The 19,124-nt window shown below is 50.9% G+C and overlaps 1 protein-coding gene across 1 annotated transcript in view; it reads left to right on the top strand.

Annotated features, from left to right (window-relative positions):
- The window catches only part of LOC144945146 (agrin-like), a 41,594-nt gene that overhangs the window by 4,853 nt on the left and 17,617 nt on the right, over positions 1–19,124 (top strand). The window contains exons 8-21 of the mRNA XM_078873431.1: positions 960–1,081; positions 2,134–2,239; positions 2,739–3,206; positions 3,372–3,491; positions 6,516–6,634; positions 7,430–7,535; positions 8,597–8,716; positions 9,677–9,832; positions 11,027–11,225; positions 14,345–14,560; positions 16,032–16,291; positions 17,043–17,177; positions 17,870–17,966; positions 18,481–18,645. Of these exons, the coding sequence (XP_078729557.1) occupies positions 960–1,081; positions 2,134–2,239; positions 2,739–3,206; positions 3,372–3,491; positions 6,516–6,634; positions 7,430–7,535; positions 8,597–8,716; positions 9,677–9,832; positions 11,027–11,225; positions 14,345–14,560; positions 16,032–16,291; positions 17,043–17,177; positions 17,870–17,966; positions 18,481–18,645 (2,389 nt within the window). The remainder of the gene's footprint in view (positions 1–959; positions 1,082–2,133; positions 2,240–2,738; positions 3,207–3,371; positions 3,492–6,515; positions 6,635–7,429; positions 7,536–8,596; positions 8,717–9,676; positions 9,833–11,026; positions 11,226–14,344; positions 14,561–16,031; positions 16,292–17,042; positions 17,178–17,869; positions 17,967–18,480; positions 18,646–19,124) is intronic.

The raw sequence follows: 19,124 nt of genomic DNA, 5'->3' as shown, positions 1-19,124 counted from the left end.
GAGAGTGTCGGAATCGTGCGTCCGAAACTGTGGACGTGCCAAATTATCCCAGCCGGTAATTTTTTCGCCTTGCTTGTACTTCCTCGTTTGTATTGCTCTCTGTTTCTATCTCTCTCCCGTGGGTATGGTTGTAGTTCATGCCAGTCGCTTGAACATAACGTTGGCACGTCGTTTACATCTCTCTGGCACACACCATAAATGATCGATCCTTACACGCACGATGCCTTTGCATGTATCTCGCGCGTAAGAATGAGGTTTTAAATTCGCAAAGTATGCCTGAAATCTGCGTGTTAGAGCGTGGAATTAATCAAGAGCCGGCCTGCCTTATTTTGGGCATTCGGGCGACACGCTTGCCTCACAGCAATAAGTTGCCGGGTTCGATTCGGCACTCGAGCGCCTCACGGTGTATGGTTTGTATGTTCTCTCCCTGCTCTGTTTAAGTTTCCTCTGACTTCTACGGTATCCTTCCACAGCTAAAAACACCACACAGTGTAACTGGATATCGGCCAAACATGGCAATGCTGAAAAATAACGCCGTGAATTACTCGCTTGGGATCGCACACAACGGCAACGTCACCCCCTGTTGCAAAAACTTGGCAGGGCCCTCCTTAAAGAGAGTCTTGAGACTCAGTGATGCTTTCCTGGGTAAACAATCGTGATAACAACACAATAATAATAATTACATTCTATTCATCCATCTCTATTCCTTCCTTCTTGTTTCTCTGTCGCTCCTTGACCACGGCCGCAGGCTACCGATGCTGACCATATGTGGCGGGTCGCTCTTACAGGTCGTGCTTCCGTTTGTCGCTGCCGTTGACAAAATACAACAACGGTGAATCACATCAACTAGCACGGTTGGCTACGTACGGCGCAAAGGAAGTTCAACATACGTACGTGCGTAAACCAGTCGGCCCACAACGCAGTGCGTGCAGCGTCGCGTGCCCCCCTTCCTCCGACAGACGCGGCGCCGTGGTCGTGCAGCGGCGTGACGTGCCGCTACGGCGCCGTCTGCGTCGACGGGGGACGGACGCCGACGTGCCAATGTCCCACCGATTGCAACCTCTTCCTCACCGCGCGCCAGGTACGAGACGGCCAAGTATGAGTTTGGTGGGGGGGGGGGGTGCGGGGGTGGTACGGGGGGGGCAGGGTCATGGGAGAGGTGAGTCTGGGGAGCTAAGCCACGAGGGTTGAGTCCGTGTGACTGTGCCGACAAAGTTCATTCCGCGGGAGCACCTCGCGATGTCGGCTTGTGGAGAACGATTCTACGGTGCTGGGAGTTGAGTCTCTGTTACATTGCTTACCCAGTTTGCGGTAAGTTCTGGCGTGGAACTTCTTTTGCACCATACGTAGCCAACCGTGCCAATCGGAGGTGAGGGGGAAGGATGGCAAAATAAAACAGTTCCAAAGAAATGAGTTTTCAATCTAGATTTTTTATTTTTAAGTTTGTTGCTCTCTTCAGTTTGCAAATTTTCCTCCTGCGATGTCCAGTAGCTGCCGCCGCTGCCGACCGTCCTGGGCTGTGGTTGTCCTCGTAACAGAGCCGCGTAGCTCGATGACGCCTCACCGACTAAAGTAACAACGTGACGGTTCGGTGAAGGGGGGAGGGGGTGTGCCACTGCGGTTCGGTGGTCAGCGCACCGCACTTGCAGTGCAGAGGCCGCCGGTTCGATCTCCCAGCGCGACAGTTCAAACAACGCTTCAAGTCTCTTAAACCCTCACGTCCACCCAGCGGCAGAAAAACGAGTTCACCACAGCCGGCCGGCGGGTCACACGCGGTGGGGTAAAGTGTGGACACTCCAATCTCTTCCGAGGCGCCTGACGAGCGCGGACTAGTAGGCCCCAAATACCATTCCAGTGCTCCCTCCGGCAGCGGAGAGGCAACTATGGGCTGTAGGTTCGAGGTTGTAGGGCCCGAATCTGACGGTTGAGTTTGTGGATGGAGTGTGGAGGTTGAAGTGAGGGGTTGAAGCGGTTACAAGGGGCATGGATTGGTGAGTGAACAGTTAACGGGCAAAGTTAATGGGATCTGAGTCTGGGGACAAACTCAACCCTCGCGTGGGGTTGAGCCAGAAGATGGGGTGGCCAAATCGACCGTCGGGCACCGAATGTCGCGGTGGGTTTTTCGGTGGGCAGGTGTGCGGATCGGACGCGGTGACCTACGCCAACCGGTGTCAGCTGCGCCTGATCGCGTGCCGGCTCGGCAAGGACGTCTCGGTTGAGCACGACGGGCCGTGTGCCGGTGAAGCCTTCGCACAACAACAACAAACATAACAAACAACAAGAACTGCAACACAAACATATCAATGCACAACAACACAAACATATGAACAAACATAGCAACACAACAACTGGAACACAAACATATGAACAAACAACAACACACATATCAACACAACAACTACAACACAAAATATCAAAACAAAAACAAACATACCAACAAACAACACGCTGCTGGAAAAGAGCTATATAGCTCAGTGGGCCTTATCTGGTAAAATAAAATGAAGAGTGTATTGTTTAGTTTATGCATGCAGTGCCTTTCTGCCACAAATCTGCCACTCAACGCACAATTAACACATAAACACTCGATGTAAAATTTGAAAATGCAAATGAATGACAAAAAAAATATATATACTTACACGTTGCAGTGAACGTCGACTGAAATTGACTATCGGTTAGATGTGCCGAAAAATCTCGCGAAAGAAAAGTTTGTAATCGTCGTCGTCATCGTTTTTGTTCAGTGCCGCCCCCTCCGTTCAAGATCAAGCTGTCCTCGCTTCAGCCCATCATGCCGCGTGCGAGACCACCAACGGTGGCAGTCCCTCCGCCCACGGGCCTCCTCGAGAACCTGCCGTGGTTTCCAGCGAAACCCGCGCCGGCGGTGATGCCACCGGCAAGACCCCCGCCGGTCCCGCCGCCCGCCGCCGTGAAACCGCCTGGGGTGGTGCCGCAAAAGGGGACCGTCGAGGCGACAACGAGGAAAACCACGGCCGCCGTCGGCGTCGCCGTGGCTACACCGACGGCGAAGGCGGCGGTGACGAAGGCAAAACTGACAACGACCACGGAGGACTGGTTTTTCGACCCGTGGCAGGTGGAGGCCGGTTCGGGGGTCATGGGCATTCCGCTGCCACTGCCGCCCTTCGCGGGCCTCACTGACGAGGAGCAGAGCGGAGACGGCTCAGACAACGAGGGCAGCGGAGACTTTCACGGTGAGTGTTTGTGTAAATACATTCTACGATGACAACGGTATAGGTTGTCGCCGTCGTCGTCGTTGTTGCTGCATGCTTGTCCCTCCATATCTCGTAAATGTATTACAGGTTAATTGAATTGCAACATTTTTTAAATTACCGTGGATTTGCTGTTTTTTTTTTCAGGCATGCAGGCAGAAGAGCAGATAGCCCCTGAGCTTAAGTCCAGCTGTGAGAACACCAAACATGGCTGCTGCCCGGATGGAAGGACCCTGGCCGTCTATGCCAACAAAACCGGCTGCCCACGTGCGTATCACCCCGGTGACCCCACCACACGATGGTGCAAAACATGGACTGGGCCCAACTGAAGCCTCTTACACTCCCACTCTGCCGAACAGTCTACCAGTGAACACGCCAACTTTTGGCCAACGTTCCATGTTTACTGGGTTGCGTTTGAGTGGGGAGATGGTTTCAGTGACGAATGACTTATTTTCTTGTGGTTGGACGGGGACACGGCAGAGACGCTGCATTGATTGTACAAATCAGACACATTCCAGGTGATTTAGCGATAAGCTCATCTATTTAACCCTGCTATAAATGTGTAAAGGAGTCCCTGGGAGGCATCCATTTCAACAAAGGTAAGTCTTTATTTTCAGAGAGTCGGTACAGCTCCGTTGAACCCAGCCGAGTTGCACTCCGCCTTGGTCACCTTCTTTCAGTCTTGTCCCAGCCTCCTGCCCCGAACTGAGTTTGTGCTCCCTCTTATATACCCTCCTTAGGCCCCGTCCCCAATCAGATCGTCCCCACGTAGACCAACAACATGCTCTTAATTAAGTCAACGTGTGCATTCCCCGATATTTCCCCCTGCAGTTTCCCACACCTACGCGTCAACGTGTGCATCGACCATATCTCCGATATACAGCCCCCTACAAATGTATAAAAGTTAACCCTCCTTCATTTTGTGTCCAAGTCACTGAAATAAATTTGGGTGGGGGGGGAAGACAAAATAGATGTACATCTTTTTAACAATTAAAAAAATATATGTTTTTTAATATTACACTTTTAACACACTCTGTTAAGTCTTTCCCACAAACTAAGCATACAGATGGCAAAAGGTAAAGGTCTTTATTTGTTTCAAGTTGCCATAAGTGTTTCAAATTCCATATCGTATACATATCCATTCGTCTTCTCATCGGGTACTGTGGCATTTTCCATCCATTTATCGCCAATTTCCCATAATACACCTTGTTTGTATACCACTACCACCATCATCAGTGTTTTCTGACCATACGCTTCAAATCAACATCTTTTCCCGCTACTAACCAATAACAACCACAATACTCTAAGTGTCTGTCTTTTCTTACAGCAGAATCCTTTAATTTCTCTCGACATTTATCAAAACAAAAACCCTAAACCGAGTCCAGATTTGGTTTATTATTGCTCTTAGGCATGGCCAAGCCATCCCCACAGTGACCAGGGAAAGTTGGTCCACATGCAACCCCTAACCCAGTAGACATGCAATGTTTGGTGTGGTTGAAACCGTTGGACCAACATGGGGCCAACATCGGAATGTGGTTGAAACCGTTGGACCAACGTGGGGCCAACATCGGAATGTGGTTGGAACCGTTGGACCAACGTTGGGCCATCGTTGCCATGTGGTTAGAACCATGGGGCCAAAGTTTGGCCAATGTTGGCATGTGGTTGGAATCGATGGACCAACGTTGGGCCAACTTTCACATGTGGTTGGAACCGTCGGGCCAACAATGGCCCAACGTTCCATGTATACATGGAAAGCACTAGGTAGGCTAGGCAATGTAACGACCAGAGTTAATTGTCTCATTGTCCTGCTGCTGTCAAACATAATGTGGCCACAATGTTGACTCTCTTGAGTTGGTGGCCAAAGACAAGGCCGTGTGCATGAATACAACGTGGTCCGGCGATGTCGTGTCACCTGCGAGGCATGATGGAAGGAGCAAGCCTGAGGCGGTCACAACCGTGCCAGTTTGCCACCTAGGAATCTCGTTTCTCAGTCGTCGCGCTTTGAACTCAACTTCATGTGCAAATCTGAGAACGGCTGTTTTTTGACTGTGAAGGCACCCACCCCACCCCACGGACTTGACGACTGGCTCTTTGCGTACCGCATTCGGCAAACCCCGACGGCGGTCGTCAGTTGGGCCGAACGCTTGCCGATGGGACGCGGGGCAATCGAAATCGCTCAATTCTATTGTTCCAGGCCCGGTTTTTCCAATGACTAATAATGGCCGCTCGAATAAATGGCTGCACGAATAAATGGCCACTCGAATCAATGGCTGCTCGAATCAATGGCTGCTCGAATAAATATAGATTTTTTGTTTTACTTTACAAGAGCCCAGTACAGAGCGCAAAAAATAAAAATGGAAGGGGCACAGAAAAATTCCATGGGCTGAAGCTCGAAACGCAGTGCTCACGGGGGGATGGAGGAAATGGAGAGAAATGGGCTCGCCATCCCACTCACGTAGGGACTGCAAGCGGGAGCATGGACTTTTTATGAGGGGAATGGAAGGCGAGGGAAAAGGAGCAAAGGTGAGGGGGAAAAGGATGGGTGGAGGGTACAAACACAAGGTCTCCCAAATAAAGTAACCTAAACTCGCCAAGTGAACCTATCATCGAAATGAATCCCGCAGAGCGGTGATTACCACACGTTTATCCGAAGGGTGACACCATGAACGTCCATCCACTCCCCCCAACAAAATTGTCGATTCATATGCGTGAAAACTTGATGCGTGTGTTGCGAGCGTGATAATCGATGGATCGGTTACAATCGTTACAGGCCCACCGTATTTATGCGCAGGTAAGATAAGCGTCGGGTCCAGAACGAGCATTTTTAACGAGCCACGCAGCAGGTTTAGCCATAGCATATGCGAAGCGCAGTCTTGTCTTAGTTCGGGTTTATTTAGCAAGATGCATATGAAGCAATTTGTCGTAACGAAGTGCTTTTTGTGTTCAAACGAATTACAAATGTCCTTTTTTTCCTTTCCTTCTGCAGCACAATGTACCCTTACATGCCTTGCGTTTTGATAAGACAGATATAAACACTCACTTGGACGATGCTCAACTGCCAATTGCTCACGTTACGAGGCAGATTGAGTGTGATAAAAATAACACTCCGTTTCAAAGAAAATATATATCTCGTACAGCAAAAACAGCAAAGAAATTTCAGCGATTCGAACAATAACTAAATACAATAAACCCACACGTCTGCGTGGGTTGCTGTCTCCCCCCGTATCTCATCTCGTCCCATGTTGCCTCGTCCCCTCCCCCACCCCCCCCCTCCGGGTACGCCACGAGCAGCCACGCGAGTCTTCGCCGGGGTTATGATCCTGGACGCTCCGCTCGCCGCCAACATGCCGGCCTTCACGCAGGAGACGAGCGAGCAGCTTGCTGAGCTGCGCGCCTCCACCGAGACCACCGTGCGTTTGGGGGGGGCTCGCACGCGGGGGGGGGGCACATACGGGGGCACATGTGGGGGCACGCAGGGGCATGCGGTGACACACGGCGTGCATCATGCCAAAACTGTCGGCGGTTCTTGAACAAGTGTATTGTGGCCCTCTTGTCTTAGGCCACCGTCCACAGCCAATCCCCATGCAACCCCTCCCCGCCCCATGCGCCACCTCCCCGCCCCATGCGCCACCTCCCCGCCCCATGCGCCACCTCCCTGCCCCATGCGCCACCTCCCCGCCCCATGCGCCACCTCCCCGCCCCATGCGCCACCTCCCCGCCCCATGCGCCACCTCCCCGCCCCATGCGCCACCTCCCCGCCCCATGCGCCACCTCCCCGCCCCATGCGCCACCTCCCCGCCCCATGCGCCCCCTCCCCGCCCCATGCGCCACCTCCCCGCCCCACCGCCTTGCGCCCTTCCCCCGTGCATTCCCCACCCTCAGACTGGGTTTTTGCGTGCCCCGTCCCGCCATCCCCTGCCACGTGCTCACCAGCGTGCCTTCTGATTGGCTGCAACCCACGCGTTATACTTTTGGTAGCTTGTGGTCCATTTGCAGAAGAGTGCGGAACGTTGCAGCGGATTTGTGGTTAGTTTGCTGTATTCGCAGTAAATCTGCGGTATTTTGAGGTAATTTTGCGGTAATTAGTAGAACCGGCTTCAGGGACACGGAGCGAAAGTCGTATATGTTTTGGACATTTAACCTTTGCCCTGCTACCTTCAAACCATTCTGATGTATTGCCCTTCCCGTCACTCCCGACCACACAGCTGTACAACCTCTTAGCATCATCCGATGTCAAGGACGATTTCAAGACCATGCAGGTGAAGCTCATTGAAGACAGCCACGTCACTTTGGAGATGCACTTTGACCCTCGTGAGTATGCCACTGACCTCGCCCCGAGTCACCGTCGTCGGCCGTTGTCTCTCCGCTGCCATTGGATGGCCTCCCCACGCCGTGACCATCCTCTCATCATTCCACCGCAGTGCCCCGCAGTGGCGAGTTGTTAACTACCTCGCTTGGTATACAGGAGGTCGTGGGTTCGATCCGTTGTCATCGGCCATTGTCTCTCCACTCCTGCATGACGGCCTCCCGACACCGTGATCGCCGTGATCATCCCCTCGAGTGACCATCCCCTCATCTCACCACAGTGGGGCACCGTAGTGGCGAGATGTTAACTACCTTGCCTGGTATACAGGAGTTCGTGGGTTCGATCCCATGAACTCCTGTATACCAGGCGAGGTAGTTAATGGGCCGTGCCAGTCGCCCTTGCCTGTATATTTTGATTTTGCATGTCTCTCTCCCCGTGGTCGCGTGGATTTTTGTCTGGTTTATTCCCTCCACATTTAGAATCAACACATGTTTAGAGTATTTGGCTGCAATACATTTCCGTGTGATAAGCCACTTCATTGAGCTATCCTTTGTGGTCGGGGTCGCTTCAGAAAAATAGCTAAATAGCTCAGTGGGCCTTACCTGGTAAAATAAAAAAAATTGCTTCGAAAATAGTTCAAGTGTCCTGCGATCCTGTAATCCAGTGTTCTTAACAAATTTTGAGAGGCGGTGGGGGGGGGCACTTTCACCGATAAGACATCATCAATGTGAGTGAGGGCCGCCACGCATTTGAAACCATTGGGGGTTTGACAGCACGACGACGACGATGATGACGGTGGGCTATTTTGATATTTGTGTATTGTCGGGGAGGGGGCGCACATCTTTGAGGGGCGGGGGGCCCAATTAAAGGCCACCAGTAGCTTTGCCAGTGGGCCCGCCCGGCCTTGCGATGATGAAGAACACCGCCGTAGTCCATCTCACCCCCCTTCCACCTGGTGCACAAGCTCCGGCTCTAAAGCGGCGAGGGCGCTCCTCCCGCACGGGCCGTGCCAGTCGCCCTCGCCGTTTTTTTGACGACCCTCGCTCTGCCGCTCCCGTCTCTCTAGAAACTCGGTTCTCCCCGCGGGACGTCGAGAGAGCGCTCGTCAAGCAGCTGATATCGTCGAGGAGAAGGCCGATCAACGTGAAGCGGCCAGAGGAAAAAAACATCAAGATTGTGGATTACGGTACGTGGAGGTAGAGAGGAAAGGGTTTTGAGATTGGGGGGGGGTTTGTTTAATGTGTAGCAGCGGATGGTGGGTCCCGTTTCGTAGTGGTAGTTTGAACATCTTAACACCTGTTTTATTGCCAGAAAGGGTAAACCCTGTTCTTCTTACTTTTTGATTCTTTCGGTAAAGTCACGTCGGTGAAAATAAAATAAAAATAACTAAATCACCACAGTTTTTATTTTAATTTTATTTTCACCTTGCAGTCATGAAAACTTCAAACCTGTTAATCTTTTTCATTCTTTGATCCTGGCAAAAAGATCCCATGATATAACTGCTCACCCTAAGCTTTTAATGCTCTGATACGTGTGGCATTGTCTTTGTGCTGTTCGCCTTTTGGCGTTCTCCGGTCTGACACTTGTGAGACTAGGCCATAAAGAAGGTTGTCTCTGGTGTAGGCCAATCAGTTTCAAAGACAATGCATACATTATCAGAGCCATGTTTTTTTGCATGTTCACCACAAGTATTGGGTTTAAACTAGATTCGAAGCTTTCGTGACTGCAGGAATTACTCTTTGGTTCTTTCGGTAAAGTCACGTAGAAAGAAATAAAATAAAATAATAGGATACGACGTTTCGATTGCAACACAAGCAACCATCATCAGGTACAAATGAATGAGAAAACAAACCTAGTAAACTTGGAAATATAACGCAATCCAACACAGAGAGTCGGCCAATATATATGAGGGCAAGAGGCGGCGTAAAACGTTGGGTACGTGTGCAAGTAAGCTCAAAATGTTGGTCGAACAGTGACATAAACACACGCGGGCTGAAATGAATCTGACAATTACAGATTTAACTCCTCATTTGTGAGCACAGAAGTGAAGCAAAAATGATTTCAATGTAAAAACTGCGTGTGTTCAAATTCATATACATGTTTTTCACATTTTTCCCTCGCCAAACTTCTATTCTTTTTTCATCAGGCAGCCTCAAGGACGGTTCGAAGAGCGTCACGGCAACTGCCGCCCTGGGGCCCTGCGACCAGAACCCCTGCCTCCATGGCGGCAGTTGCGTGCCCAACAAGAGCGAGTTCTTCTGCTGCTGCCCGCTGGGGCGATGGGGGAAAGTGTGCGAGAGCGGTACGGTCCCCGCACCCACACGAGCGCCAGCGTCGACTAATATCGATCCCCGCTCCCCCTCCTCCACCACCAAGTAACGGTCCCCCCACAGGAACATATATTTGGCGAATATTTGTACCCCCGGGTTCGGGTTACTTCGTCACAATGACAAAAAAAAGGGGGTGCACATTTTTAGATGGGGGGTCCCAATATTTATGAGGGGCAAACGAATGTTAATTCCTGGTTGGACAGACATTTTCTCGCAGCGGTGATTTAACCTGCGTGCCAGGCGCACAATGGCGCCTCTTTGGTTCTTTTGGTAGAGTCACGTGGAAAGAGAAAATAAACAATTAAATAATAGCATACGACGTTTCGATTGCAACACAAGCAATCATCATCAGGTACCAAATGAAAGAGAAAACAAAACCTAGTAAACTTAGAAACATAATGTAATACAACACAGATAGTCGGCTGACATAACAGTCAACACCCTACCTGGTTGATTACGTTCTTCCAAAGATTGCTAAATTTAAAAGAGAGATTAAACACAGAACAGGAGACACATAGACAGACACGTAAGCAGAGAGAGATAACACAGAGACACACAGAGAGAGACACACACATAGGCACACAGAGAAACGACGCCTCTGTGTCGAGGCCTTAAATAGAGAAAGAGGGGGGCAGAGAAGGAGGGGGGGTTGAGAAATTAGCATGTCAATGAGAGACATGGCGCTATAGCAGGAAACCAAGAGCAGAGAGGGTTTTGTTTTCTCTTTCATTTGTACCTGATGATGATTGCTTGTGTTGCAATCGAAACGTCGCATGCTATTATTTAATTTATTATTTTCTCTCTCTACATGACTTTACCGAAAGAACCAAAGAGTAATTCCTGCAGTCACGAAAGCGCCAAATCAAGTTTGAATGACGCTGTTCGTCGATTGAAATAGATTATATGGCTCACGATGCGAGCGCACTGTGGTGGCTGTACACGTCTGTAATCCGGCATGGCGGACGTGAGGGTCAGTGGATCACCGTGTGCGTTGAGTCGGGTGCCCACATCCTGGCTCGAGGAGGTTACTGCCTGGGGAGGGGGGGGCGGGGTGGTGACGCTGCGATTATTTATTCCAAGTTGTGTGGTAAACGTAACAAACCCTCACTGTCCCATCCCGCCCCCGTCCTGTCCCGTCCCATCCCGCTCGCTCGCGATGTTCACAGAGATCAGCTTCTTCGACCCGTTGTTCATTGGCATGTCGTACATGGTGCTTGGCCTGGGCAGCATACGTCTGTCCCACAAGACGCACCTCAGGCTGGGCTTCACCGCCTCCCAAGGAAACGGCCTGCTCCTCTACGCAGGAGAAGCGTCCGGGCGAGACTTCATCTCGCTCGCGCTCGTCGATCACCACGTCGAGTTCCGGTGGGGATACCGCGGCCCCCCCTTTCCCCCCCTTCTCAAGCCCCATACCCCCCTTCCCCCTACATGCCACAATGTAGGCCCTTCACCCAGCCGCCTGTGCTGTTGACTCCCTGCAACCGTTCTGTTCAAGTCCAGGTTCAATAACTTTCTTCTATTTTTCCTGCGAGAGGTTAGGCCCTGGCTCGCGTGTGTATATGTATATATATACATGTGGGAAGCGGTAGTGTAGCGGGTAGCGCAAACCGGCAGAGACCCAAGTTCGATTCCCGCTAATGGGTAACACCAGTGATGATTGTGTGAACCGGTCATGGGCCTCCCCTAGGTCGACTCAGTCTTAACTATGTATCTGATGCAATGTGTGAATATCGCCACTGGGGAGATAAAGGCGCCCGAGCGTAGTGCTGCCACCCACCCCCTCGTGTGCTGTGCCAGCCTTCATCGGTGCTCGCTTGCAACACTTGCCACAACTGTCTGTACAGGCTTTACGGGGGGACCTTTGTCTTTGTTATCTATATATATGTAACGGTGTTATTGGGCCAAGATGCACCGTTCTCATGCGGTAACCGGCAATACCGGCCTCATGCCAATAGGGGGCAACAGAAGGGCTGAGCCCAGTGCTGAGAGTCTGCACGCCCTAGGGTCCAACGGTTACCCGATGGACCAGAATGTAAAAGTAGCAGACCCCAGGAGGGGGGCTGGGGGATTACATCATCCCCCGATCCTTCTCGAAGGTTCGAGAAGGAAGGCGTGGCCAGGGCGGAGCGAGCCACGGCTCTGTATAAAAGCCGGACCTCTGGACGGTCCCGGCAGTCTTTGCCCAGCTGAAGACAAGAAGGCTCGTAATAATAATAGGGGTTTCCCCCTTTTTTTGGCAACTAAACTGAAACCTTTTTGCATGGAATCATGTGTGCATTAACCACAATACTTGCAGTCAAAATGCAAACAAAAAACAAACACTGATAATTTATGCATTGTCCTTGAAACTGATTGGTCCACACCAGAGAGAGCTTTCTTTTGAGCGTCGTCTCAATTGGTGCTCGACCAGATGACGCCAAAAGGCGTACAGCTCAAAGACAATGCACTATCAAAGTAATGAGGGCTCGGAGTAAGCATCTACATCATTAGACCTCCTTTGCATATATTATCAGTGTGTTTTTTGTTTGCATTTTGACTGCAAGTATTGTGGTTAATGCAGCCATGAATCCTTGTAAAACGATTTCAGTTTTGTTGCCAGAAAAAGGGGGAAAACCCCTATTATTATATTTTGGTACTGGCAATGGAGGTCTAATGACAAGAAGCCTCCTGAATACTGAAGAGCCCCAAGGGCAGGGCCGTACCCCTAGCAAGGGTCGGCTCCAGCTTATTTACCAGTGAAGATTCAAGCTTCACTGGCGGAGGACTTGTAGATTAGCCAGAGAGAGGCGTAGTAGTCTGGAGAGTAACCTCCATCATGTATCGGGTGAGGGGCCGTTACCTCTCTGTGTTAAGTGCTAATTGTTAAATAAAAACTGTGTTGCCTCAGAGAAGCCTTCTGGTTATTCAACCCACTACAAATATAGAATGGAAATTTGTGGATATGTGTGTCTGTTCGAAATGTTTCGCATACTTCCCAACATTCTACAAACTTGAAATTTGGCATGTGAGTAGCTCCCATACTGTACACAATATAAAAAGTATGAAAAAATACTTTTGTATTTTGGGGGGGTGGGGAATGACCATTAAGTGTGTGGCGTCAACCAGCATACAGGACTGGTGAGAATCGATATCTTGGAAGTGTTTGTGGTTTCGATTAAACGAGAATAGGCCGATTCTAAAGAAATCTACAACCTTTGATTCCTTTGCGCGCAAGCTTAAGTTTTTTTTCCCACCGCACGTTGGATTACATTTTTTTTCTAATTAATCAAGTAATGATCAAAGTTTTATTTTCATTTATCATTAAATTGCTTTAAAAATATATAATTATATGAATTATAAAGAATAGGGCTATTGTGTACATGTCCTCTTCTCCCCCTCCCACCCCAATGTGTGCAGTTACTACTATAGTATAGTCAGTCTATACTGCTACAGTCGGTAGATACGACTATAGAGTCAGTAGATACTGCTATAGAGTCTGCAGATACTGCTATGGAGTTAGTAGTTACTACTATAGTCAGTAGATACTTCTATTGAGTCAATATATACCACTATAGATTCACTAGGTACTACTATAGTCATTAGATACTACTGCAGAGTCAGTAGTTATTACTGTAGAGTCAGATACTACTATAGAGTCACTAGATACCACTCACTCTATTGTATGTAGGGTGTTTAGGTAATTATGCCTACGTGGGGGTAAAACTATTTTTTGTGGGTGCCAGGTGGGGGGTCGACAATTTTCGGATACCTTTTAGATCAACTATTTACCCCCCACTTTATGTAACTTTTTTTACTTTAATTTTGTTGACGGACAAATGAACAGACAAGCCGCACGCCGGGCTTTCACAATAGCTTAGTATTTGTGTATGTATATGTAATATGAGGATATATCCGGCTCACTGACGTATCACAACTCGTCATGGTGATTGGCTCTGCCGGTCCTGGTTTACAGCCAATGGGGGGAAGCCTGGGGGCATGGCCCTGACGTGATGGAAAGGTGACAGCTATAAGGATTGGTTCTGCTGGCTTTGGCCACAGCCAATGGGGAGATGAGTCAGGGGGCGTGGTCCCGGGAGCTGACGAGGGAGCCTGGAAGATTCCATGCAGGCTAACGAGGATTGGCGGAAACGTACCACGTGACCCGGGTATTAAATAGGGGTGGAGACGAACGACACGGGGTCAGAACGGGAACGAACAGAGGAAGGGGGCCACGCGGAAGCGGGGCTCCGAGTTGCCACGTGGCAGTGCGTCTTTCTCTCTATCTGTCCCTCTGACGCTGCCTATCAGCAGCGTGAAGTAAACTGTAACATAAGTTGAATAAAAGACAGATTCCAGAAGTCGCCTCAATGAGCTTTATTACATATATGTTATGTTTTTAAATTTTGAGAAGTTTTGAAATATATTTTTCCCCCGGGCAACGCCGGGTACTTTCCGCTAGTACATGTATATATCTCGCTGCCGCCGCCACCACTACTGCCCGCTAGGTTCAACGCAGGCTCGGGGTCGGCAGTGCTGACGAGCCGGAAGGAGGTGATGGCTGGCGAGTGGCACCAGGTGTGGGTGGAGCGGACGCATCGGACCGCGGTGCTCTCGGTGGACAAGGAGCCGCCGGTGATGGGCACGAGCCCCGGCTCGCTAGACAGCCTCAATCTCGACTCCGAATTCTACCTGGGAGGGGCACCCCGCGACCTCATGCCCAGGTGAGCGTGCAGAGCGAGCGGTTCTTGCGGTTCGTGATGTCGCGAGATCGTGGGGTCGACAGGCCAAAAACTGTTTCTGGGTTGTTTTGCTTGAAGACGATGACGTGGTGGTGGCGGCGGCGGTGGTGGTGGGGTGCGGTGGCGCAGCGGTTCGTGCCCCATGCTACAAGCCCGGCGACCAGATTTCAATTCCCGCTCACGGCCAACGCCAAGTGACGATTACCTGAACCCATCCTCGGCCTTCCCTAGGTCGACTCGTCCTTAATTCTCAGACCGGTAATGTTTGGTAAATCAGCACAGAACCAAAATATACACATTTTGTACAGCAATTAGTGACCGAAATGGGACCATCAACTCGCAACAATTGAAAACCCGTTTGAATCACAGGCTGCGGTTGAAACCCATATTTGAGTCCCAGGATCTCACCCTGCCACCTCTTCCGCAGTAAAACAAAAAAATATCGGTCATCTTTAATTCATCAATCTTAATCTCGACTGTGCTTTTGGTGTAATACGTCACGGGACGAATATTAATTCCGGATCTCTGGCAGAGCAAGCGCGATCCTTCCGTGTTGGAGGACGGGCCCGCACAGAAGCGGATATCGTAGAACAACATTTGAGCTTCTTCCCACCCATGGCGGCAGCCGAACCAACGTTTTGAACTCTCCATAATAGAAGGGTTTTTTTTGGGGTTATATCGCGTAAATATGTGTCTTAAAACCCGCTGCCACCCGACAGCCAATTATTGAGGTCTATCAGGTGAACAAATGAATTGGCACGTTCTGTTTACGTGACAAACCTTACTTATTGGCTGTGTGGGGTGGTGACGTGTTTAATGACACATTTATATTTACCCCCCTCAAAAAAAGTATGGATAGCCACTAGAGCTACGCACTTTTAAATCTAGATTGAAAACTAATTTCTTTAAAACTGCTTTTTGTGTTTAGATTGTTGTCCTTCCCCCGCACCTCCAATTAGCACGGTTGGCTACGTACGGTGCGAACGAAGTTCAACATACAACATACATACAGATGGAACAGGTAGAGTCCATATTTGTTGTACTGCCTTCTGCTGGCGAGCCCACGGTATGGAACCTCATGGACGCCCACGAAAGTTTCACAACAACATCAGCAGCTGTGTGTGGCGGTGACCCACCAACCCTCGCTGCTGCTGCCTCCACAGGGCTGGACTACAGGCAGCCACGTTCTGCACACCAGTTTACTGTACGAGTAACAAATTCGTACTGTAAACCTTACTAATTGTCTGTGTCGTATGGTGCAGGGTCTATTGACGCATTTATATTTATGCGATCCATCCCAAAATCCTCTTATGGATTAAGTAAACACACCGCCGCTCCCAAACCCACTATGCCAATCGGCATAATCAGAACCGATCAGCATCATGCGCGGGTGGGGGGCGGTTAACAACAATGTTCCCGCCCTGCACCACCACCCCCCCCCCCAACCCTGCAGGATCGTCGATCAAACAACCGCTATGAAGGGCTTCATGGGCTGCATCAACCACCTCAGCCTCAACGACGTCAAGTTCTCGCTGGCGTGGCCGCCGGGCCGCTTGGTGGCCAGCGGCCTCGCAAGCCCCGGCGTCCTGCACGGCACCTGCGTCGCGGGGTGCATCGCCAACCCGTGCCGCCCGAACCCCTGCTACAACTCGGGCATCTGCGCATCGCACGAGTCCGAGCCCTTCCAATGCACCTGCGAACCGGGCTTCACCGGTGAGACGTTTGGGGGGGGCGTGAACCCAGACCCCTTAAACCAGGGGGTCGGCAACCAAAATACGAGATGGTGGTCCTTAATAAATGACATCACGAAGCAGTCCTTAGAGAGTCGCATCCGGCTCCGGAGCTGCAGGTTGCCGACCCCTGCCTTAACCCCCTTACCCCTTGACCCCAGCACGCCTCCCAGGGTTCAACGGTGAGATGGGGGGCCGTAAACCCCAACCCTTAACCCCTTACTCCTTAACCCCTTACTCCTTAACCCCTTACTCCTTAACCCTGAACCCCAACTCGCCTTCCAGGACTCACTGGTGAGATGTGGGGATGAACCACATCTGGATGAACCACACACATAAACACTAATTAAGTGGAAGAAAACATCTTGATATATAGAGGACCGCAGAGCTTGGGCAATTGTTAGTGCCGGCTCAACCACGTGGCTGTTGCTGCTGACTTCCCGCTTTGTTCGTGGTTCCTCGGCGATTGTGAAAGATTCCATTTGCACGAACGATAACGACGATGACGACGATTTGTATAACAAATACGAAACAAGAGTGAAACTATAAACGCTCGACCGACCATCGCAATGGGAACACGGAAATTTCCACCGCCAGCTCCGGCACCTTCCGCCACTCGTTTGAGCGCAGGGAGTCCCTGCGTAGGCCCGCGTCCGTTCTTGTTGTTGTTCCTGTTTATTAATCGACTCTTTCTTGGTTCGATGGCACCGCTCGCTCATTTCTCTCTTTCTCAGGAGCCACGTGCGCTGACCGGCCGCAGCCGTGCAAGTCCAGCCCCTGCAAAGGGGGCTCCAAGTGCCTGGTGCTGCCCGATGGCAACTACAAGTGCGAGTGCCCGTTCAACCGCGTGGGTGCCAAGTGCGAGAAAAGTGCGTCGCGCGGGTGCTGCCACCCGATACGATTTTAAATTTGCGTCGCACATCTGCCGGGCGGCGGTGGTGTACACCGCACATGGCCAGCCCTTAATCCAGCAGCGAGGGTTGGCGGATTGCGCGCGTGCGCAGCCGTTGAGGATATCGCGCTGGGAGCAAGCCTGTACGTGCCCCGGCTCGCCAGCAGAAGCCGGCGCAGCAAATGTGGACCCTGCCTGTTTAGTCCATATGGGATAGAGTGTTTCCCCCTCGCATACATGGGCTTTCTTCAGGCGCTTCGGTTTCCTCCCGCATGTGAACACTCAAATTATTGGCCAATAACATCTTAACGTATGGAGGACTGCCACCGGTCACGGTCTCGCGATGTAGCAATTCGTTTGGCTCCTGCACACGAGCTGATCTCATGACTTTGGCTGCCACTTTGTCGTAAAATTATCTTGAGTAGTCAAAACAATAGAGATCTCAGAACCGGAATAATACGACAGAAACAGTATCCGCGATTGAACGACAAGGGACGTACATAACAAACAAGCGAACGCGACCCACCACACAGACTAAGCGCAAGAATGAATGAATGAATGAATGGACGGAAGGGTGAATGAGCAAAATAACGTGACGGCCGGTGGTGTACGTCTGCGTCCGTCCTACGTTATGGCTGTCCTGACCCGTGTGGCGGTCCGGTGGCTCAGAGATGATCCTGAGCGGAGCCTCGTTCATCCCTTCCTTCAACGGCCTCACGTCATACATTGAGACAAAGAGCCTGGACCTGCTCGCGCCCAACGCCAAGTGAGACCCCCCCCCCCCTAGCCCCCCCTCTCCCCTCATCGCCCACTCCCCACCCCTTCTCGTGGACACTAAATGCACCCCCTCCTACTGTACCATAGTGAAGTGAATTTCATTCTTGTTGGCAATTTTTGTTATCTCAATAGCCGTCGAGATGAAAACTTTTTTGGCTCTCGAAGAGCAGCGCAAATCCCTCCATGTTGGACGACAGTCGTGGTGGAAGGAGACATTACAGAACTACTTCTGAAGTTCCTTCTTTTGAGTCTCTTTTACCCACATCTTTTATATGCCCTACTAAAAAATGTCAATCAAACCAAGTGATATTTAAGATGTTTTCTCGGGTAGAGCCAAATCAGCAAATATAAAAAGCCTATATTTTTCATCTCACATTTAAATAATTAGTTTCGGGAAGTGCACAAAATATATGTGCAATGCACCTGCGAGAGTAGGTTGTGTCGGTCTTAGTTATTTAAACGCTGTTAATTTATATTTGGCTGCGATTTTGTTGGCATTTTAGAAACCAGATCACAGTGGAGGTCGTGTTCCTGATGCGGAAGCCCGACGGGATGATTTTCTACAACGGGCAGAAGCCAGACGGCCGAGGGGATTTCATCTCCTTGGCGATAACCAAGGGGTCTTTGGAGTTCCGCTACGACCTGGGCAAGGGTGCTGCAATCATAAGGTGAGGAGGGCAGCGGTAGGCTAGCGTTCACCCAGCGTTCACCCAGCCGTGGCCCAGGTGTCGCCCAGCCGTGGCCCAGTAGTGGCCCAGGTGTGGCACAGCTGTGGCCCAGCTGTGGCCCAGCTTTGGCCCAGCTGTGACCCAGTAGTGGCCCAGCTGTAGCCCAGCTGTGACCCAACCGTGGCCCAGTAGTGGCCCAACCGTGGCCCAGTGCTGGCCCAGTGGTGGCCCAGCCATGGCCCAATAGTGGCCAAGCGGTGGCCCATGGCGTGTTACCCGCTCATTGCGGAGGTTCGCGCTTAGATTCTATGCGGCCGCCCTGGTTATTTATTGTCCATGTGCTTTTACCGTAAACGTACCATGCGCCGTCCATTTCATGGAAAGGTCGTGTGGCATTGAACGAAAGAGCAAGCCATCGTGCGCCGGCGTTACGGTCCAAATTTGCCAGATTTGTAAAATAATTGTTCCGGTGAAGTACT

Source organism: Lampetra fluviatilis, chromosome 36 (assembly GCF_964198595.1).
Source record: "Lampetra fluviatilis chromosome 36, kcLamFluv1.1, whole genome shotgun sequence".
Taxonomy (NCBI): domain Eukaryota; kingdom Metazoa; phylum Chordata; class Hyperoartia; order Petromyzontiformes; family Petromyzontidae; genus Lampetra; species Lampetra fluviatilis.
Note: the sequence above shows the minus strand (reverse complement) of the source record. Positions and strands in the feature narration are given on the sequence as shown.